Source organism: Danio rerio, chromosome 16, assembly GCF_049306965.1.
Source record: "Danio rerio strain Tuebingen ecotype United States chromosome 16, GRCz12tu, whole genome shotgun sequence".
NCBI lineage: Eukaryota > Metazoa > Chordata > Actinopteri > Cypriniformes > Danionidae > Danio > Danio rerio.
The window spans coordinates 55,885,348-55,909,730 of record NC_133191.1 but is presented as its reverse complement, the minus strand read 5'-3'; the positions used below and the strand labels follow the sequence as shown (position 1 = coordinate 55,909,730).

Sequence of the window (24,383 nt, the reverse complement as noted above, 5' to 3'; positions counted from 1 at the left end):
AAAGTAATACAGCTTAAAAGCAAAGCTAAAACAGTACGAAGGAAATGTGTGTAAACTTTTGAAATCCATCATTATTCTGGCATTTAGCAAATGTAAATTATTTAGGTAATCCTAACGGACCTGAAATAGTAAACGTTTCGTATCTGTCACGACTCTTAGACAGGGAGGATCCAAATGCGAGTATTTTAATGAACAGAGGACACACGAAAGTTCAAAACAAAAGAGAGCCACAGGCCACGACGAAGACATGAAACGGACAGCGAAGGATACTGGGAGACAACAGTCAGGAACAAGGACAAACAAGGACAACCAACGGACTGATAACCAGCACATACCACAGGAGGAAATATATAGCCAGCCAAAAGAGATTCAGCTGGAGGATGATAAGTCAGCTGATGACATCAGCTGATCCTAGCACGCTGTCAACACAAAAGGTAAACAAACACACACCCTCACACATGACAACACACAAGGCATGATACATAACATACAGGAGGAACACACAGATCCATAAACCGTGACAGTATCATTTACCATCAGACATTCTTTTAAAAAATGGTTATGTTCCTTTTTTATAGTGTGTGTAAACTTCTGTTTTTTTTATTTTCCATTCAGAACGGACCTTCGAGTCACTCGGAAGGCATTGAAATGATAAACTTGTGCTGATTTCTCTTCGCTAATTAGATACAGCCAGGTACACAACGTTCCTGTGTGACTCAGGCGATACTTCCGGGTTTTTGCCACTGCAGCCTCGATTTTTAATGGCGGCTGTGTGAAATCAGGTTCGAGTGATTCGAATGAACGAACCACCCGCCCACGGCCAAAAGGTCCAGAATTTGTCCTTTTATTTATTTTATGTAATTTAAGATTATATAATATATTTATTATATAATTAATATAATATATTTTTATTGAATATTTATTGTAATAACGTGTAATTTTAAATAACTTTGGCCAGTAATTCAAATCCCAGTATTTAAATCTCATAGTTAAATACAAACTGAGGCGTATAACTGCAAACAGGTCCACTTTTTGAGAAAAAAGAACCTCCTCTGTCACCAGGCTGGCTACGTGCCTGCACTTCAAACATCGAATAAAATATTTTTACATTTCGAAGAACTTCAGGGGACCTTTAATTTTAGCAGTTATTATAGTGAAATAGCACACCTTGAATTGTTGTAACTGACCAATCAAAATCAAGCATTCCAGACAGCCATGTTATAATACTTAATACAGAATTTAGTGAGTTAGTATCCTATCTACAATGTAGAACAAACCTGGAAAAACAACTCCACTGGGGCGTATCTTTAAGAGCGTGACGCCATGTGAAAACTATAACCGTGAACAATCCTCAAACATACAATGTTGTCTTTATGCTTTCTGACCAGGGCGTGTGCAAACTAATGCCATTTCACTATAGTTCGCAGGTGGGGCTTTACAAGCCCAAGGGCCGATCAGAGTGTACACAATGTGGGAATCAAAATCTTTCACTGATTGAGCAAGAATTGCAGGCCGAGGTGTTTAAAGCTCCACATATATCTGAAGAATTACATTTGACAGCGTTTAAATCATATTTTGCATGTTGGCGCCTGCACTGTTATCCCTAAAGTTGAATTAATTCAAAATATTTAGATTCAATAAACATAAATGCCAAAGTTTTTTCTCAATTACTCTATTTGTTTAGTTTGTTGTACGATTTGGATGATATTTTTGATTCTACTGGAATGTTTAAATTGAATGTATTTAACAGAGCTTATTCTAGTCTGTTGTCAAAGGAACGAATTGGAAGGGCAAATGTGACAGGCTCTTTGAACTGACGTCACTGGTGGAGACCGCGTGAGCGCGCATTTTCTAATGTCTGTGCTGGACACTGTGAGTATTAGTACGATTTCATACTTTCGTCCCAAACAGCTAATACATTGTGTTTTGTTTAACAAAGTATGTAGCGATTAGAAAGAAAACTACATGTAAGACTAAGCTGTGTCTAACGTTAGTTTCATGTTAATTTTTGATATGCTATTGTTCTGGTCTGTCGCAACCGCCATTACCACAATTATAAATAGGTCTAAGACGTTCAAAATGCCAAGACATGCGTAATAGGGTTCGTGACATGTGAAATATAGTATGTAAAAAGGTTAATATAAGTTTTGAATGTGTAAGCGTGTTCATTTTCGCTACGTTATAACCGATCGCGGCCGCGCATTCTTAACGTTATATAAACGTAGAGTTACCATCTAACATTACGTGACAACATCGTCACATCTAAAGTTTAATGTGGACGTTGCATTCGATAAGTTATCCTCATTAACAAAAGCTTTATCTGTTTTGTAAACTGATTACTTTTTTCAGTGATGGTAGCTCTTATGGCGGCTCACTTGACTGCGGTTCAGAAATGTTTAGCTAACGGTTAACATTAACGCGGATAAAGCGCAAATTTATCACTGACCTATTCGAGCTTTTTATATATATATATGTATATATTTCTCCGTTAGTGAAGTATTAAACGTAGATTGCAATGAGATTTGACCCTTTCTTTGCATGATAGAAATATGAATCCATGTTAGCAGTTTTCAAAGATATGCAACCTCGTGCTCCTCAGCATGGCATTAGCAAGTGCATTTTCAGTTAATTCGATTGAAAAGCTAACGTTAGATAAATACCTGTAGCACTCTGAATATTTTTGTGGTTAACAATAGCTGTTTGTGGAAAATTTCGTGATAACAGATCAAAATATGTAAATGTGTTGTGTCAGCTCGTAATCTAATGTGTATTTCTGTAATTTTGCAGATTACATAAAAAGCAGATTTGCACATTACAGAAAAATCAGAGCAAAGCCAACCAGGATGAGCTGGAAATGTAAGTATTGCACATTTTCTTGTGACAAAAGAGGGTACTTATTAAAACATTATAGAATTAAACATGGGAGCTATGCAAGAAGCCAACCATTTCCATGCATATATCAGGAATGTTTGTGTACGTTCAAGTCTTTCAATAGCCTTAAAATACACTTATCTCGTGTTCATACAGAAAATGAAAAACAACAGTCTAAAACGATAATTAAAGTGAAGTTTCGCTGTCAGCGTTGTGATTTTTTTGAACCCTGTCAGATTACTGAATATTTTGCCCACCTTCAGCGTAGACATCTCAAAGACCACCAAAAAGTTCAGTGTCCATTTCAGGGCTGTAACTTTGAAAGCAGTGTATGTTCCACATTCAGTGCACACAAAAGCAAGCATCACAAAGATCAAAATGAGACACTGTTTAAACCAGAGTTAATAGTAAGGATAGAGAGTAATGAGACTGAAAATGACAGTGTAGTTGACACTCAGGAGGAGCATACTGCACAGGAGATGCTTCTAGGTGAATTTGACCAAGATGTTTTGAATGCAGAAGCAAGCGAGACACAATCTCAAGATTTAAGACAACAGTTACAATTTAATTTAGCTGCTCTTTTTTTAAAAATGCAAACCATCCTTCACATACCAGAGAGCTCGGTTCAGGAAGTAACTCAACAGCTTTGCCAAATAATTCAATTGTCCCAGCCACTTTTGCAAAAGAACATAAAGGCTGTTCTTCAGAAGCACTTTGGACATGTAGATGAGGCAGTTGTGAAAGAGGTGGTTGAGGTTGTGGCAGAAAGTGACATATTGTCTAAATCATGTGGAAAAAATGGATGTCTTGCAACTAGTAAAAGAAGAGCATCATATGTAATGCGCAACTTTGCTCTGGTAATGCCTATGGAGTTTGTAGTTGAGAAAGGCAGAAAAACTGTAGCATATGTCCCCCTCTTACAGATGCTACAGAAACTATTGAACAAAAAAGACATTTTGGATAAGGCTATGTCAAGACACGAACATAAACCAGATGAATACAGGACATGTAGTGATGGCTCAGGCTTTAGAGGGAATGCCCTTCTTAGTAGTGATGAATTCACAATCGCTTTGGGTCTATATATTGATGATTTTGAAGTGGCTAACCCTTTAGGAACATCTAAACGAAAACATAAGATGTGTGCACTTTACTGGGTCATTGCAAACTTGCATGGAAAATACAGATCCACACTAAACTCTATTCAGCTTGCTCTCTTGTGCAACACTGAAATAATTAAAGAGTATGGTTATGAAAGAGTTCTGCACCCACTTCTTTGTGATTTAGCCACTCTTGAACAGCATGGTGTCTACATTGAGCATCTTGGTAGAAGTGTTAAAGGAACGGTACTCTATGTGTCAGCAGATAACCTTGGTGCTCACTCTCTTGCAGGATTTTCTGAAAGCTTCATTGTGGACAAGTTTTGTAGATTTTGCATGGCATCCAGGACTGATGCACAACACAAAGAGGTAAGATCTGGTGCATTTCAACTTAGAGGTAGAGATACACACAACAGGCAGGTGCAAGAATCACTGCATGATCCAAATGTATGTAGAGAAACAGGTGTGAGACGACAGTGCCCACTCACATCAATTTTAGAACATTTTCATGTCATTGGTGGTTATCCCCCTGACATATTGCATGATGTTTTCGAGGGAGTGGTCCCAGTGGAGTTGTCAGTTTGCCTCAAAGACCTGATAGCAAAGAAATGCATCACTCTAGATGTATTAAATGAAGCCATCAAAACATTTCCCTATACGTTCACAGACAAAACTGATCAGCCTCAGATGGTTTCAAAGGGCTTCTCAACCAAGGGCACAATTGGGGGAAATGGCCATGAGAATTGGTGTCTGATTAGGCTTCTTCCTTTTCTTATTGGCCATAACATTCCTGAGGGTGACAACACATGGGAAGTGCTCATGCTCCTCAAGGACATTGTTGCATTAATTGTGGCACCTCGCTTTACTGAAGAGTCATTATACATCCTTGAGTGCAAAGTGGCAGAGCATAGGAATCTTCTGCAGTCAACCTTCCCTGACTTTACACTACGACCAAAACACCACTACATTGAACACTACACTGAACTAATTAGGGTACATGGTCCACTTACTGAAGTCTGGACAATGCGTTTTGAAGCGAAACATAAGTTCTTCAAAAAGGTTATACGTGATGCTCAGAACTTCAAGAATGTTGCCATGACCCTTGCAGTGAAACATCAGAGGGCTCTTAGTCATCAGTTGGACTGCAGTTCTTTTTTCAAACTGGGTGTGGAAATGACCAAGGTTACACAAGTGTTAGTTAACACTTTCCCAGAGAACATTCAGAGAGTTCTTGGTCAAAAATTCCCTCAAACTCATACACTTCTTGTTGCACCATCTGTCTGCATTAATGGGATTGATTACAAGACAGACATGATACTTTCAGCTGGATCATGCTCAGGGCTACCTGATTTTAAACAAGTAACTCAGATTGTTGCAGTAAATGCAGAGGTACATTTTGTGTGCAAAGTCATGACATCATGGTATTTTGAGCACCTTCGTTCATATGAGCTTTGCTGCCCAGTTATGCCATCTTTTTGTGTGCTTCAACTTGAAGATCTGAATGATATTATTCCCCTGTCAGCATATAATGTACATGGTAAACTGATGGTGACATTGAAACGTTTTATTCTTTGCTAAATTGGTTCTTTTGTCATTTCCCTCTAGATGGCCTCTCAAGAAATCATGATTTTGCGCGTTATTCTCACAGAAGCTGATATCAGAAAAGTCACACTGACTTCAAAGCCATGTTCAGTTGAAGATTTGATCAACTGTCTCAGAAACACTCTTGGACTGAACTATAATTTTACATTGCAGTTTCGAGATCCTTTCTTTGATCATGAATTTTGCAATGTAACTGCTTTGGAAGAGCTCCCTGAGAAGCCAACAGTAAAAATTATCCCAGTGCTTGAATTGGTGTCAGTGGCAGAAGATGAAATGCAGTCATCAAGTGAAATATCGAGTAATGCTCCAAGTACTGCAGATACAGTACTGATTTCTGAATCACCCCAGAAAAAGAAAATGCCATGGCCTGATATCTTCTTGATTCCGAAATTTTCGGTCGACGTTGAATTCAGGCTGCGTCAGGCCAATTTAATCTACTTGAAGGATGGAACGCATCTAAAAATGACAAAAGAACTGAAACATGACATTCTTCAGAAACTTGCTGAAACCATATACTCCTTCAAAGCATACCCATCTGCTGACGATTTAAAAGGTGTTGCAAAGGCATTGGTGAATACCCACCCCTGCCTTCAAGAACCAGGATCGCCTTCTGGACACTGTGGGTGGACAAACAGTTTGAAAGACAAAATGGGAAATTACAGATCCAAAATGAGAAGCCTTGGGCACACAGATGTCACAGTTAATGCAGGAAAAAGAGGAAGATACTCTACTAGCAGTGATCCACCTAACAAGAACATAAAAAAACCAAGGAAAGGAGAGGTCAACTATCTACCTAACCTTCCAAGTGGTCATGATACTTCCAGTCTTGAGTTGCTCAGACAGCAGTTGGCAGATGAAACGAAGAAAAAAAAACCTGATGCTACCTTCATTAATCAGAATATGGATGTGACTCTGTCTTTAAGAAGACAGGAAGTTGTGATCAACAAGCCTCCTGTAAGCCAGATACTTCAGCGTTGGCCAGCACTTTTCACTGAAAGTCAGGTAAAGTGTTTGTAATAAAACTAATACAGTATTGATAAACATGATAACATATTTGATAGTTGTTCATTTTTAATGTTTCTCTGTTGTTAATTTACTTTTTGTGTTTTACTACTACAGGTGTATCAAGAATTCAACCGAATAGTTGGGAAGAATCTGAAGCAAGAATTCTATGGGTCTCTTGATCATCACTGCCCACAGCTGATTCAGATCTTCAGGTCAAAGAGAGGTCTCACTGGACAGATTTTAAGCAGTCTTCTGCTAGATGCCAAGGTTTGTATATGCAATTGTTTGTACATGCCATTGATATAAATCGATGCCGTTGTTTCCTGTATTTTGAAATTGATATAATTACTTTTGAAATCCTCAGTAACAGACACTAAATAATGATACATGAAAATTGCCTTTCTCTCATGTTGACATGATACAATGTTTCTCTGCAACACCTCAGGCCTCTGACCTCAGTGACATGCGATGTGTTGTCGTTCGAGGGCTTCCAGTACTTCTTGGTGATGACCCATCTGAGTTTTTCAAATCATGTTTTGTAAGTATCATTGATAAATTTTTTTTGTATATTAATACAAGTTTTTTGTATTATGTTTCTTAATGTGCATCTATATTAGCAATAACAATAAATAAATCACCCAAACAATGTCTTATTGTAGTTCATTAATAAATGGAATAATGATAAACGAGGAATTCGAATTCATGTTATAACACCTTTAAAACTCTAATATGCTAAGTAGAATAACATCAAATCTTTAGTAATTTAATTGTATCAAATAATTTAATGCCGTATGCAATGACTCGTATACAAAAAAGCCATTTAATGTTTTGTGGTATCTTTATGTTTTATATATTATTGAATACTGGATATGTTTGGGGATACAATTCACAAAAATGCTTTAAATACAACTAAAAAAATATTCAATACAATTAATATATATTAAAATCAAATGTACACCTCTAAGATTTATTTTTGTTATCTGTATATTGTTGTCAGGCTTCTGATGATGGAGACTCATACCAACATGTGCCCGTTGGAATCCTTAACCGGGAAAATGAAGATGCTCTGCAACCCCTGTCCTTCCGCCTCCACCCATCCTCAGTGGGAATCATCTTGGAAGGGAATGTTGTAATGGACAATATAGACAACATACCCCAGGCCATGTGTCTTCTTTTTGGTTTAACTTATGCACTGCACCTAGACTACCCAAAGTGCATGGGCAATACCCTTCTTTTCATTCAACAAGTTCTGCTGGGTTTGGGTAAGAAGGAGCTGAAGGGTAAGATTCTGGCTGTCAAAAATCAACTTGCCATGTAAACAGGTACAGAAAAGTCATGTTCCTTCAGGCTTGCTGTTCTGCTGTAACTGTGATGGAAAAGTGTAAAACTTTGCCTTAGTGTTTGGCAAGTGTTAATGTTCTATAATGATACGGTGTAATGTAGGATTGTCACAATACTGGAATTCGATACCAATTGGTACTGAAATTTAAAAAATGTTCATTCCCGCTTACATTCAAGTGCTGTTGAGCGTGTTGTTAAACAGCACTGATTTGCCATTGTGTTCACATGCTCAACAGAAATGACTGTGAAGGTGTTCGGTTCACCTAACTCACCACTTTTTATTGAGCGTAAACCCAGATACAGGGATACTGGAGTGTTTAAAGTCAAGTTAATCAGCTGTCTATAAGCTGACAAGCGATCCGCTGATGAATTATGGCTTTAAAACGCTCATGGGTCCCTGTATCTGTGTTTACACTCAGTAAACAGCAGTAAGTTCAGTGATCCGATGACCACAGCCATTCACAGTCATTTCTGTGGAGCACGTAAACACAATGGCAAATCAGTACTGCTTAAGAATGTGCTTAACAGTGCTCAAATGTTAGGTGGAAATAGACTTTTTTTTTTTTTAACTTCAGTACCGATTGGTATTGAATTCCAGTATTGTAAAAACCCTTGATATACTGTGGTTGTTTAATATTTAAATATGTTTGTAAAAACAGTTTAAAAGGTTTTAAATAATTGTTTTAATACGATTTATAGTAATAAATGAGTAATTGTTATACAAGGCATTTTCTTGTTTTGTCACTTGTTTTTAAAAGTGATATTTCTAAGTGATTTCAAATAAATTGTAAAGTAAATCTTTCATCTTTGTCCTTGTTTGTAATGTAGGTGCATTTTCAATAAATCATTTATAGTGAATTGTTCAGGTTAAATTAATATCTGTCAACATTTAGGTCAACATTTTATGTTTTAAGCCTATACAGGTTGATTGAACTTAAAAAAATTATGGAAACTCGCTGCCCTAAAAAAGCTAATTTTGTTTTGTTGAAAAAACAAGACTTTTTAGGTTTATTGTACCTAAGATGTCAATAGTGTGCACTAAAAACCTTTATTTAGGTCAACTGAATGTTTAATTAAATGCATTTGAAATAATGAGTACAATAAACTTAAAAAGTTTCGTTTTTTCAACAAGACGAAATTAACTTTTTTAGGGCAGCGGGTTTCCATAATTTTTTTAAGTTCAATCAACCTGTACGGGCTTACAGTGTGATCTAGATGCTCATTTCTGAATGATGATGTTTATGTGACTCTTTATAAGTCTACTATTAACTGAAGAGAGCCACAAATAATGAAAACCAATAATAAATCAGCAGCTAAAAGCCGTGGCAAAACCTGAAACCTTACAAAATCTGAATTCTTTGGCTTCAAATCAAAGCTTTTGACTCAAATTATGGAGATGACAACATGTTTGCACAACTAAACATGACCTTATATGGAAACCCCCCAGATGACTTTGCTATTTGTTTGGTTTGATTTATTTTACCTTTCCACAAGTAGGCTGGATACCTCACAATAGTCATTTATAGTAAGTACTATAGTGTTTTTAAACCATATAGTGAAGTGTAATGTGCTGTATGTATTACAGTATTTACAACTCTTTGTTATCGAATGCTACAGCATACTGTAGTAATAACTATTATGAACTGATAAATGGTAATAAATACTGTAATATACTTGACAACAGTAAACTGTGGTGTATTGTAGTATATACACTATAGTTTTGTTGCTGCTAGATCAGATACGGTTGCAGCCGGAACGATTCTCTTAATGAGAATTATTTATATTATTTATTAAATATCTCATTAATTGTCTACCCCTACCCTAAACCCAACCATCACAGTAACGTAAAACAGTAGTTGTACCAAGTATTATTTATGTTATTTATTAAATTATCAAATAAATTGTATTATTTAACATCTACCCCAACCCTAAACCCAAGCGTCACAGTACTGTAAAAATATTAATTATTGTTTACAGTGTCATAAAAATGATATTATATTGATGTGCATATCTGCAGCTGTATTCTGTCTAGACTTTACTCTATAGTTAAGTCTAGTGTAAGTAAATTGCAGAATTGGGCCATTTGTTTATATTGGTGTAGTTGTGTTACCATATCAACTATTGATTCTGCCAAGGCAGACTAATTCAAGTACTGAACTGTTGGTTCAAACGCACTACAGTATTTACTGTAAGTTATTGTGTATTTTTCAGTCTTCAGAACAAATATGGGAAAAAAGCAGTGGAGAAATGATATTTGCAAATCTTACACATTATTTTAATTGCATATTTTTTTTATATTAAACTGCCATGGTACGGTGTTGGTCTCTCACTTGATGTAAATATACAGTTGAAGTCAGAATTATTAGCCCTCCTTTGAATTTTATTTTCTTTTTTCAGTATTTCCCAAATGATGTTTAACAGAGCAAGGAAATTTTCACAGTATGTCTGATAATATTTTTTCTTCTGGAGAAAGTCTTGTTTGTTTTATTTTGGTTAGAATAAAAGCAGTTTTTAATTTTTTAAACACCATTTAAGGAGAATATTTCTCAGCCCCCTTAAGCTATTTATTGTTTTTGATAGTCTACAGAACAAACCATTATTATACAATAATTAATTACCCTAACCTGCCTAGTTAACCTAATTAACCTAGTTAAGCCTTTAAATGTCACTTTAAGCTGTATAGAAGTGTCTTGAAAAATATCTAGTCAAATATTATTTACTGTCATCATGACAAAGATAAAATAAATCAGTTATTAGAGATGAGTTATTAAAACTATTATGATTAGAAATGTGTTGGGGGGGGTATAATTCTGACTTTCTTCCTTTGGTTTGGTTATTAAAAGCCTTACTTTATGACTCTTATTTCCTCTAATTAATTATTAATTAAACCATAATTGCACACATAATTATGATTATATAATTAATCTTTCCTCAATTTCGTGCATGTTTTAGCTTTTCCAGGGGTTTCTTTTATTTCTAACAAGCGTTTACCTGTCATAAAAACCAAACAAAACAAATTTAATTCGGTTTAAAATGGCCTTTATACACAGATTTTGTTTTATTCCTGTCAAAAATTCCAGGATTTCTATGTTATAAAAAATGCACACTGAAAAATTGTATTGTTAATGCTGCATTTTTTTTTTAAATCCACAAATTAGCAATTTCAATGCTATATCACGGCAATTCGTAACGTTTTGATTTAGTGGCTAATTTGTACAATCTAGTATGATTTGCTCATCACCCAATGACAGTTGGGTTTAGGAGCGGAGTTGGGTGCCACGTCTACTTTTTAAAATCATACATTTTCATATGACTGAACTCGTACGAATTCGTACAAATTAGCCACTAAACTGACAAAACGTAAAAATGATGGGACCTTGATCTTTCTTACAACAACTTTTAACTTTAAAAAGTTTTAAAAAGTGCATTTTTAATTTTTAAAAAACATTTGTATTAGTTAAAGTGATATATTGTCTGTGTTGGTGTTGTATATTACACTACAAAAACCTTGTTAAAAACCTCTGTTATTTCACAGACTTATTTCTTATACGATATATTACTTCATACTACTAAAATCACAATAAAAGTCACTTAGTTGAACTGTACAGTTAAATTGTTAACATCAAAAGTCAACAGCATAGATCAACATCCCATTATGCAATTCACAATCGTAAATGAACTGAAAACACTTGTAAATCTTAAATATGGAAATTAACAGATATATTTTACACTGTACACGCTATTACATTTAGCTATTATCTTTTAAAACCACGTTTTACATATTTTTTGATTTTATTTGTCATTATATATATATTATATAATAATTGTCAGTTGATTTAAGCTGTGATTTTATTGTCACATTATGCAAACAGCATAAAATACAAGTCTATTTTTAACGCTATCCATGCAAATAACAAATAAAACTCGCATATATTGCGCAGTCAGCATTAGCAAAGGGTAAATGACATCACTTAATTTATCGGTTTTGTTAGCTTTCCACAACAATAAATATCTCAGTAACAGAAACTACACTTAATTACGTGATTTATAGTTTCACGGGGGCTGGGTTTGGATTTAAGACAGGGTGGTTTAGGGTGAGGCATCATTTATAAGAACAACACTCATACCAGAGAGTTCATTCAACCCCAGACACACTGGGAAGCTTCTGCTGATTATTCTGGCTCACTCGATTTTCTTTAGAGGTACTCTTCAGCTTGTTGTTTAGACCTAGAGTAATGTGATGATAAATAAGATGTTACAATTATTTAAACTCCTGTTTCTGTTGTGCAGCTTGTGAAAATGGAGTCTCTGTCTGCAGCAAACACACAGTTTTCCCTCAACCTGTTCAAGAAGATCAGCGGAGGAAACGCATCAGGAAATGTGTTTTATTCTCCTGTCAGCATCTCCTCGGCTCTGGCCATGGTGTCGCTCGGTGCCAAAGGAAACACCGCAGATCAGATGTTTAAGGTGAGAGTGTGTTTATGTTAGCCACATCTTCTTTTTAGCATTGAGCAGTGCATTCACATTAGATGTTCTATGTTTACTACCATATTAGTGCTTGTTAATAATGCATGTAAATGCATCTGCTAAATGAATGAATGTAATACTGTGCAGGTCTTGGGCTTTAACAATCCTCCCAAACCTGGCGGAGCGACACCAACTCCTGCACAAGCAACCCAGAAGCCCCAGATAACATGTGGAGTCAAGAGTCAACATGAGCCACAAGCGCTGCAACAGCCACAGAAGTTTGAGTTACCTGCCGACCTCAAGGTTTAGTAGCAAACATTCACCTCACGACTCTGTGATTGAAAACACTGCTGCATATCCTGATTAACATGACTAAATACTTGATGTAAACAGAAATGTCCTGCTCAGCCGGTGCCTGGACAAAAAGCTGAGGAGCAAATTCACTCAAGCTTCAACAAGTTCATGAGTGAACTGAACAAACCAGGAGCCCCGTATGTGCTGAGTCTCGCCAACCGCCTCTACGGAGAGCAGACCTACCAGTTCCTTGAGGTAAGACTCAAATGACACAAGTCTACATATATACAGCTGAAGTCAGAATGATTAGCCCCCCTGTTTATTTTTTCCCCAATTTCTGTTTAACGGAGGGAAGATTGTTTCAGCACATTTCTACAATGTAAAAAATGATTTGTTGTTTTGACTTAAAAAAGTGAGTTACCCAGTTGCCTTAAAATTGTGAGTTTATTGTAATTAGAAATGTAAGTTATTATAACTTGAGTGATTTTGTTGTTTCAACTAATTTTTGTGTACAACTAACTATTTTGTGTTGTATCAACTTATTTAAGCAGTTTAAGTTGACTTACAAATGTAAGTACACTCAACTTTAGTGTAAAATTGTTGAGTGAACTAACTTTCTTTAGTCAACTTAATCTATTTGATTGCTTGAAGAAGTTGATACAACCTCATTCCAAGTTATATCAACAAACGATTTGTCAACTCAACTAAAAATTGTTTGTTGAAACAAAAACCTGAAAAAGTTACCTGGTTGCCCTAAAATTATGAGTTAAATCAACTAAATAAAGTTTTTTGTAACAACTAACTAAGACATTTGCACAACTGACTTACAATTATGAGTTAAATGAACTAAACAATGTTTGTTGTAACAATTAACAAAGTTTACAAAGTTGATTTACAATTAAGAGTTCAATGAATTCAACACAAGTTAGCATGACAAATGCATTTTAAAAAGAAACAGAACGTCAGCACAAATAAACTGTAATAACATTTATTATAACTTCAAGAAAACATTTTCATTCTAGTAGACGTAAAGTTATCAATTCAATAAATTCATATTAAAACTCCTTAAAGCAACAGGGTACAATTTGTAAATTCAAACACCTCTGAAAAAAAAATCAAAAGCATAATAGTTTTAAAAACTTATTTCTATTGACTAATTTATTTTATCTTTGTCATGATGACAGTAAATAATATTTTACTAGATATTTTTCAAGACACTTCTATACAGCTTAAAGTGACATTTAAAGGCTTCACTAGGTTAATAAGGTGAACTAAGCAGGTTAGGGTAATTAGGAAAGTTATTGTATAACGATGGTTTGTTCTGAAGATTATCAAAAAAAAATAATAATTTGCTAAAAGGGGCTAATAATTATGTCCCAAAAATGGGTTTTTAAAAATAAAAAACTGCTTTTATTCTAGCCGAAATAAAACAAATAAGACTTTCTCCTGAAGAAAAAAATATTATCAGACATACTGTGAAAATTTCCTTGCTCTGTTAAAAATCATTTGGGAAATATTTAAAAGAGAAAAAAAAAATCAAAAGGGGGCTAATAATTCTGACTTCAACTGTATATACACACACACACACACACATATATATATATATATATAAACTACAATTCACTTTTTAATGGCACCTCATTCATTTTGCAATGATACAGAAATATCTCAGTGATGCAAAAAAATACTATGCAGCCGGACTGGAGAAGGTGGACTTTAAAAATAAATCAGAAGCTTCACGTGTCAACATCAACAAATGGGTGGAGAAAAACACACAAGGTAATAAAGAATAAAACAGCATGAATTTATTAAAGATTAACGCTCATTCATGCATTTTGGGTGAATGAACCGAGGCTAAAGGAAGAACATATATATTCAATTGTAGAGAAGATCAAGGATTTGCTGCCGTCAGGAGCCATTGATGCAATGACCAGACTGGTTTTGGTGAACGCCATCTACTTCAAGGGGAACTGGGAGAAGAAATTCCCAAAAGAAGCCACAAAAGATGGACAGTTTAAGCTGAACAAGGTGAGATTTCAGGATCTTGTTGACTTTAAGTATCTACAAATGAGAAATGAGAGTTATAAAATGTCATTGATGCTTTGCAGAATCAAACTAAACCAGTGAAGATGATGCACCAGAAAGCTCAATTTCCATTTGTCGTCATCCCAGAGATAAACAGTCAGATTTTGGAGCTGCCGTATGTGGGGAAGAATCTCAGTATGTTGATCATCCTTCCTGATGAGATTGAAGACGCAACCACCGGCCTTCAGAAGGTAAAAACCATAGAACTCAATAGGACTTTTTTGCAGCAAAACAATACAAAAACATTGTTGGTTACTCAAGGAAACTTTCAACTACAAAAAAGCCTGGGATGGAATGAAAATATTAAAGGTTTTTCTTCACGGGACTGTAACCCTCTTCGTTGTTGTGCTTCCCCAAAAAGTCTCTGCATTGTGTGTATGTATAATAGGATGAATAAGAAGGACACCATGACTGTGGTTGAGCCAAACAGGCATGCGTTTTTTGAAAACCATCATTAGCCAGCTAAGGTCGCAAGTTCCGTCATTACAAACATAGTTTCTTGGTTTGGCGTTTCCCAATTCCTTCGTTCTAACGAACATTCGCGAATTGCGTCGCAATCTTGTATGCCTGCAACTACACCTCTGGAGCTGTAGTTAGAAACATAGTTCCTGGCTGTGTTCTATTCCCACTTATCCCCCTATGCCCTATTCACTTAGAACAGTGGTACTCAAACTTTTTTCATCAAGTACCACCTCAGAAAAAAATTCTCTCTCCAAGTACCACCAAAATGAGCAGTATTGAAATTCAGTTGTGTAGTAGGCCCAGTAAAGCAGCTACAACTCTGCACAGTTAAAAAAAAAAACGTGGCAGATTACCTCAGAAATATAGGCTATATGTCATATATGGCATATTATATACATCATTTTTGATAAATTTTGAAATGTATTTAGCATGTACATGACATATTTCATTCCTCCATGTACCACTAGAAGGAAGCCCGCGTAGCACTAGTGGTACACGTACCACAGTTTGAGAACCACTGACTTAGAACATTCTAACATTTAAACTTGGAATTATTAAAAAAATAAATAAATAAATAAAAACCAGCATTAAAGTCATCACTCTTAGGTGTAATTTGCTTTTAAAGCATTTTTACAGTTCAGTTTTAGCGATCTTCATGTTTACAGTTGTTTGCGCAGTGCACTTTGAAAACATTGCTGTCATTTAGAACACAGCCGTGGCTCATAATGAACGCTATAGGTGACCTATTATTTAAAAGCGAAATTTGTTATGTCTCCAAAGCTTGTGAAAACAAAAAAACACAGCATACGTTAATGCTTTTAATTCCGAGTAGGTTATTTATTTGGTATCTGTACTGTATATGACTTGGGCCTGCTGGTTAGAACATTGCTGCAGTGGTTTACATGTGTCAACTTGTAAAAGTAGAGTTTAAAAAAATGTAAAATAATTAAACAATTTCCTATTGCATTAAAATAATAGTAATAATAATCGTCATCATCATCATCAATAACATTATTAATAACATAATTAAAGTAGGATTTTTTAAATTGCCTAATAAATAATAAATATTAAATGTAATTTCTTTGTAAATAGCCTCATTATTCATTTATATGATTTATGAATTGGAATAGGTGCTAGCTTTTGTTAGTCATTTTATGTTTTAGAATAAAATATGTCATGTTCTCAATAATATTTGTAAAGGAAACACAGGCTCTATATGTGCCATTAACACATTCAAATTAATATGGAAAGTGAGTGCATGTTTTTATCAAAACTAATATTGGATTTTATTGAAGTGTGTGTGGTTCAGCTAATAGCGTGAAGTACGCTAATGTGGCTCAAATGATGGATCTGCAACAGAGAAACTATGGGTTTTAGGACACTCGCCACTACATCATTCTTTTCCCAACCGATGCATGATACTATAATAGTTCAGCCGCGAGGTGCGTCATTGTTTGGGAAGTGCACCCCAGAGCAGCTTCCCTTTTCCTTCATTTTTTTACTCTCACAGGAGAAATGGCACTGCAACAACTTTCCCACAAGGAAACACAACTGAGTACATCACAAAATAACTTCAAAGATTACAATGTACAACAAGTTATAATAAATAAACAATATAAATGTGGCTGCAGCTAAATAACACTGAACAGAAACACACTGAAAAGAAAAACTACAACATCCATTCATTCATTTCCTTTTCAGCTTAGTCCCTTTATTAATCTGGGGTTGCCTCAAGAGAATGAACTGCCAACTTATCCAGCATATGGTTTACACAGCGGATGCCCTTCCTGCTCTGCAACCCATCACTGGGAAACATGCATACATAGTCATTCACACACATACACTATGAGCAGCTTAGCTTACCCAATTCACCTATAGCGCGTGTGTTTGGACTTGAGGGAGAAACTGGAGCATAATCCCACATGAACACAGGGAGAACATGCAAACTCCACACAGAAATGCCTACTGACCCAGCCAAGGCTCAAACTGGTGACCTTCTTGCTGTGAAGCAACGTCATACAACATACGACTGGCAATTATAAATGTTGAATATGTTCAGAATATAGAGAACCAACCAATGAAAACACAATTAAACCTAAAACAACATCAAATATGCTCTGCCACATGGAAACCAACATAGATATATGCATTAGATGTCGCCTACCCTGTTGTTGTCTATTGGAAGGAATGCGTCAATAGAGTCGCCATTTTAGTACAGGGTAGCGCTCCTTTGAAATGAATGAGGTACAGTGGAGGACTGTGGCCATCCAGAGCCAGAGAATTACACATATATACATGTATCTATGATCAGGAGTTTTCCTGGATGTTAGGATGCACATTTTTTTTTAATTACGAAAATTATAATTTTACATCACTTTTCTACATTGATGGATCAGTGACCACACGGGCATTCCTGACAAAAAGATCATGTTTGTGTGTACAGAAATGTACTATCCACCCTCCCTGATAGATTTGATCTAATCAATGTCCTGAAACACAGCTCCTCTCCTGCTTTCACTCCTCATACTGACGGAGGGAGCGATTCGTTTGTGAATGAATCCTCGTTATGAACGACTCCTTCACTAGCCGACAATAATACAAGTTTCTGGCAGCGCAGCATCTCGTTGTCATATTTCTTTTGCATTGTTTGCTGATTTTATTCAACACAACTAGCATAAGCCGAGTGTTTAGTGCGAGTTGGAGCTGCTTTGCCTTATGGTGAATGCGCTAAGTGACTGTATTATCATCAATAACGTTACCTGATTAGCACAAAAGTTCAGAACATACAAAAACGTAAAAAACTAAATCTTAACTATGAAATGTTCTGCCTTTGTGCTTTGTTTTCTTTGTTTGCTCGTTACTACACCCGTAGACAGCGCTAAAGTCCCGCATCTTCACGTAATAACACTGTGTTGACTAGTGCGGTTGAATGACTCTTGTCCTGGGAGCACTGTACCAATATGGCGGCGCTATTGACGCATGCTCAGGGTCCCTATGCGATATCTAGTGTATATATATATATGGGAAACCACATTCAAAAAATCTAAAATATAAGCCAATCTATCAAAAATAAGCACATCTACATGTTAGTTAATGTCCTAACTATAACATATCTCTTAAAATAACATGGATGGTAAATATTCAACAAAATAAAACAGCTTCTGTGAAGAGCAACCTTACTTAACTTTCACACAAGGAAACACAACTATAGCCAAACAACAGCCGATTTTCACAACACACAGCTCCCCCTGGAGGAAAGGAAGAGATATAACATCTTCCCTACGGAACCATTGGTGTTAATAAATGTATTATTTATATAGTATATGGCAAGCTTTTTGCATTCATATTAGTTTTAAAAGGTTTTCAATAAACTTTGTACCACTTTTAACATGACTCTCTTATCCTCCAGCTTGAGAAGGCACTGACCTACGAGAAGCTCATGCAGTGGACCAAAGTGATGCGTCAACAGGAAGTTCAAGTCTCTCTGCCCAAATTCAAGACGGAGCAAACCTACGACATGAAGAGTCTTCTGGTCAGCATGGGGATGGAGGATGTGTTTGACCCACAGAAGGTTAATCTAACAGGCATGTCCTCCAGCAATGACCTGGTGCTGTCCAAGGTCATTCATAAAGCCTTTGTTGAGGTCAATGAAGAAGGAACCGAAGCGGCTGCGGCCACCGGCGCCGTTGTTTCAATTCGCACTTTAGCACAGATATTTAATGCAGATCATCCGTTCCTTTTCTTCATCCGACACAATCCCACCAATACCATTCTGTTTTATGGACGCTTCTGTTCTCCTTGAAAATGATAAATACAAGTGCCTTGCTCATCTCTGTTAAATAAAGTCTCTAGTAAATGATTGAGTGAAATTGTCTGCATGCATTTAACAAATAGACTTCATTATGGAGTTTCTGGTGAATAAACCTCATACATGTGTTAACTGATTTATTTTCTCTTTGCCATGATGACAGTAAATAATATTTGACTAGATATTTTTCAAGACACTTCTATACAGCTTAAAGTGACATTTAAAGGCTTCACTAGGTTCATTAGGTTAACTTGGCAGGTTAGGGCAGGGCCGGAGTGGGACTCCTTTTCAGCCCTGGAGTTTCAAGCATCAGACCGGCCCACCTCTGTTCACGACTGACTATATTAAAATAAGGTCATTTCCAATTCAGTTTCTAATGACACTATCACATCTTTTTCAAGATAACAGCTGCTTTAGAACTTCAAATGTTCAACAACCCTAACAGTTTTATATGTCTTAACAATTAAAAAGAAAAGAAAAGAAAAAATAAATACTCAGGTGAGGATCAAACACGCTGTATTGCAACGTGCTGACCACTGGACCACAATGGCGGCGTTACACTTGTGTGGCCGTAATGATAGTTACATCATCATTACCCTGCAGGCTACATTTTGCTCATGGGGCTGCGAGACAATACATAAGAAGAGTGGAGCTGCGGCAAAATAATGAATAAGAAGAGTGAGGCTATGGTCAAATAAATAAATGAAAAAAGTGCGACTGCTGAGAGTGCAAGCAGCTAGAAACACAAGCCCTCACGGCCAAAAAAACGGACCGACCCACCGGGAACTCTCCTGGTCCTCCCGATTGGCCAATCCAAGCCTGGGTTAGGGTAATTAGGCAAGTTGTTGTATAACAATGGTTTGTTCTGTAGACTATCGAAAAAATATAGCTTAAGGGGGCTAATAATTTTGTCCCTAAAATGTTTCTTAAAAAATTAAAAACTGCTTTTTTTCTAGCCGAAATAAAACGAATAAGACTTTCTCCAGAAGAAAAAAATATTATCAGACATACTGTGAAAATGTCCTTGCTCTGTTAAACATAATTTGGGAAATATTTAAAAAATTCAATAAAATCAAAGGGGGGTTAAGATTTCTGACTATATATATATATATATATATATATATATATATATATATATATATATATATATATATATATATATATATATATATATATATATATATATATATATATATATATATTGTTCAAGCTCTTGTTCTCTCCAGACTGGACTATTGCAACTCTCTACTAGCCGGGCTTCCAGCTAACTCTATCAAACCTCTCCAGATGCTTCAGAACGCAGCAGCACGAGTGCTCTTCAATGAACCTAAAAGAGCACATGTCACTCCGCTGCTCATCCGTTTGCACTGGCTGCCAGTTGCTGCTCGCATCAAATTCAAAGCTCTGATGTTTGCCTACAAAGCGACCTCTGGCTTTGCTCCTTCTTATCTGCTCTCACTTCTGCAGATCTATGTGCCCTCCAGAAACTTGCGTTCTGTGAATGAACGTCGCCTCGTGGTTCCATCCCAAAGAGGGAAGAAATCACTTTCCCGAACTCTAACATTCAATCTGCCCAGTTGGTGGAATGAACTCCCTAACTGCATCAGAACGGCAGAGTCACTCGCTGTCTTCAAGGAACAGCTAAAAACTCAACTATTTAGTCTCCACTTCCCTTCCCTGCCTCTCTGGCTCCACCACTAACTGTACTAAAAAAAAAAAAAATTATTACTAATGTTTTTGTGTCTTACAATTTACCCAGGTAGGAGGCGATGTTCTCGCGACCTTGCGCAACGTTCCCTGAAAGTTCCCTAAAGGTAATGAAAGTCCAGAACCTTTACAGAACATTAGGGATGTTCTTTAAACGTTCTCTTTTAGTCATAAAATAACGTTGCCAGTATGACTTGAGAAGGACGTTCTGTTTTGGTAATTCTAGAGTTACATAATAACGTTACAAAGAGAACCTTTCTAACATTAACAGAACGTTTTCACACGGTCCTCCTTTAGTCATATAATAACGTTTCCAATATGACTTGAGGAAGACGTTCTGTTATGGTCATTCTATGGTCACATAATAACATTACAAAGAGCACTCCCGCAGCACTAATTCCACTAGCTAGTGCTCGTGGTCTCAAAATTCATAAGCAAACGCGTAAAACGTGTCTTCGATGTTCATCTTGCTCAAGAATGAGCATTATAACTGTAGTGTAGCGAGTAACTGCTTCATTCTGGAGGGTTTGAAAAAAACAGACTCGTCTCTGGAAGTCGACTCCTTTCTTCGAGTCAATTACAACACAATGTCCATTGAGGAATCGAGGAGTCGACTCCCTAATCCTTAAGCAATGGCACTCAATCTGGCCGTCAACAAAGCTGCTCATGCGGCTGCTTTTGCCAATTTCAGGTAAGTTCTTATTCATTGTTGCTCTTATAGTTGTGTAAATTGCTTCCTTGTCCTCATTTGTAAGTCGCTTTGGATGAAAGCATCTGCTAAATGACTAAATGTAAATAAGTTATTATTGTTTTTTCATATTTCTTTATTATAAATTTTTAGGAAATCATTTTGATAGATCAAAAATTGACTAATCTAGCTTAAAATAATGCTTAAATGTCACTAAATGGAGTATTTAAACCTCACAATTAAATAGAAAATAATAACTGCAAAAAAGTTTTTCTAGAAAAAAGAACCAGCTCTTACCTGGCTGGCTATGGGCCTGCAAGAATGTGTTTTTAAAAACTGAGATTTTTAAGATATTTAAATGTTGGAAAACTAAACTAGAAGTTATTGTCTGTTACTCTTACAACTAGGATCAACAACAAGACTTTGTCAGGTAGTCTACATACATCTGAATTCTACGTAGAGACAAATCTGACAGGGTGTTTCATATAGAGGGGTCTGGATGCAGACTCGGCATGCAACCCTACCCCTCACAGTGTGTCACTAGCTCCATTGAGTGCATTGTGTCTGACATTGCATGTCTGAGATATGCAATCTCAGCTTGCACATCCAAGTCTGCATCCAGATACTATTGTTTCATGATGCACAAGTAACCACATATCTGACACACCCCAAAGATCACCACACAAAGCTTAATAATGGCATAAAAGTGCTTTAGAAAAGCAACACTTGTTTTGCCCCATGAGAGGCTTTCAGCTGTGCTTAATGACAACATACAAAGTTTTCAAAATATATGGTTTCCTTTTATAGATCACTTGCCCTCACATGTGAGGGAAATAGTTTTGTGTGTTAATTAGGTTTTTGTTTTGTAGAGGAGGGTTGTCGGAGGCTCAGAGAATGGGCTTTTGTTTTTTGTTTGTTACTTTGTTTGTTGTTTGTTTTTTGTTTGTTTTTGTCATTTTCTTTTGTTCTGTTCTTCTGTTCTTTTTTTCAAATGACATGTCCATATTATAGGAATGTGCTGTGATGAGGAAAATATAGATTTAGTTTTGTGTGTCTTTCCAGAGACTATATGACTAATTGGTTGCCAATATTGATACGTATATATAGTATGAAGTTTCCCCTTTTTTTTTCTTTCCATTACCTCCATCTATCTGCTGGTGTTACGTTATAGAACGTATTAATTATTTGTTTGCTAATTTTATATATATAAATATTATATATATACAGATTTGTGTTTTGTTTATGCATTTGGAGCTGATGTTGTGTTGTGCGCTGTGGAGCATGCGCAGCTTTCTCTCTCTCTCTCCCCCTCCCTCTAGAGCTGCGCTTGATTGCGGTCCAGCCGTGTTGCGTGTGGGAGCGTATATAAGCTGGAGGAGAGGAACAATGGGGAGATCTTTCTGCTCGGTGCAGGTCGCAAATCTCCGTCGTCGTCGCTGCTGTTGTTCCGAGCGTCTCCTATCTCCTGCCCCAAGTTGTTGGTTGACTTGGTGTGAATAGATTGATTTCTGTTACTAATTATTTTCTTAAACGACTCTCTGTTAAATGTGAATCTATTGGCTTTTCTGATTAAATACCTATTTATATATATTAGTTTTGGAGAAATAGAAGCGGTAGGTTGGGAATCGCCATTTACTTTAAAACGTTTTCTCCTGGTTTGTGGTAGCAAGGGAGAAAGGGAAGTTTGCTGTAATTTTATTTGGGGTACTTTTATTTGAGCAGGTAAGTTAGAATTATTTCCCCGCAAGTTAGCTGTCTTTTTGTTTATTATTTTGGCCTGGATTCCCTTCCGAAGAGATGCTTCTATCTTTGTTTTCTTAGTAAATAAATATTGTTACTACTTGATCAGCGTTGTGATTATTGTGAGTTGGGACAGGAGAAGGGGAAAACCCTAAATTGAGTATTTGAGTTTCTCTTTATTTATTTTTTTTTACACTTGTTATTGTTCCCACCAACCCTAGACTGGTCGGGACGTAACAGCTGGCTTACTTTTAAGATTTACTACAATTCCTACAATTCTTTGCACATTTTTGTAAAACTTGCCTTTGACTATGTCTGTAAAAGCACGTTGTACAGTTTTTTGAAAGCTTAAAATAAACATCGCCAAATTATCCAGCACATGTTTTACGCAGTGGATGCCCTTCCAGCTGCAACCCAATACTGGGATTCAGCCAAAACAGTTTATTCAGTTTGCCTCTAGCACATGTCTTTAGACTGTGAGGGAAACCAGAGCACCCAGAGGAAACCCACAAAAACACGGGTAGAACATGCAAACTCCACACAGAAATGCCAACTAATCCAGTCGTTACTCAAACCAGTGACCTTTTTGTTGTGAGGTGACAGTGTTAATCACTGAGCCATTTTGCTGCCCCTTTATTATTATTTAAAATGATGGAGTGATGTGGTGGCGCAGTAGTGCTGTCACCTCACAGCAAGAAGGTCGCTGGTTCGAGCCTCGGCTGGGTCAATTGGCGTTTCTGTGTGGAGTTTGCATGTTCTCCCCGCGTTCGTGTGGGTTTCCTCCGGGTGCTCTGGTTTCCCCCACGCAGTATAGGTGAATTGGGTAGGTTAAATTGTGCGTAGTGTATGAGTGTGGATGAGTGTTTATGGATGATTCCAGAGATGGGTTGCAGTTGGAAGGGCATCCGCTGCATAAAACATGTGCTGGATAAGTTGGTGGTTCATTCCGCTGTGGCGACCCCGGATTATTAAGGGACTAAGCCTAAAAGAAAATGAATGAATGAATGAATGAATGATTGAATGAATGCCTTTTTTTTAAAAGGCACAAATGCCTTTAAAAAAAAAAAAAAGAAAAAAGAAAAGCAACACTTTGATTTTATTTCTTATCTCACAGTGTCAACTCCGTCCAGCTATCATCAGCTAATTAATAGTGGGATTTTCACACAGCGTGATTCAGAATGACTAGTCATGATGAATATAATTAGAGTTTATCTTT

At 36.4% G+C, this 24,383-nt stretch overlaps 2 protein-coding genes across 3 annotated transcripts; both read left to right on the top strand.

Annotated features, from left to right (window-relative positions):
• The first annotated feature begins 1,824 nt into the window (after positions 1 to 1,824).
• si:ch73-42k18.1 lies at positions 1,825 to 8,770 on the top strand. Of its 2 annotated transcripts, XR_012391296.1 has the most exons (8): positions 1,828 to 1,872; positions 2,788 to 2,856; positions 4,261 to 4,337; positions 5,574 to 6,572; positions 6,690 to 6,842; positions 7,021 to 7,113; positions 7,573 to 8,007; positions 8,515 to 8,770. XR_012391296.1 is itself a non-coding variant. In NM_001128575.1 (7 exon segments), coding segments are annotated over 5 exon segments (1,599 nt in total). In that variant the 5' UTR covers positions 1,825 to 1,872; positions 2,788 to 2,856; positions 4,261 to 4,304; the 3' UTR covers positions 7,894 to 8,716.
• Positions 8,771 to 12,053: 3,283 nt separating this feature from the next.
• Positions 12,054 to 19,084, top strand: serpinb1l4 (serpin peptidase inhibitor, clade B (ovalbumin), member 1, like 4). The gene is given in 8 exon segments (NM_199941.2): positions 12,054 to 12,118; positions 12,207 to 12,383; positions 12,531 to 12,686; positions 12,777 to 12,932; positions 14,339 to 14,456; positions 14,563 to 14,705; positions 14,786 to 14,953; positions 18,634 to 19,084. Coding segments are annotated over 7 exon segments (1,302 nt in total). The 5' UTR covers positions 12,054 to 12,118; positions 12,207 to 12,215; the 3' UTR covers positions 19,027 to 19,084.
• Positions 19,085 to 24,383: the final 5,299 nt, after the last annotated feature.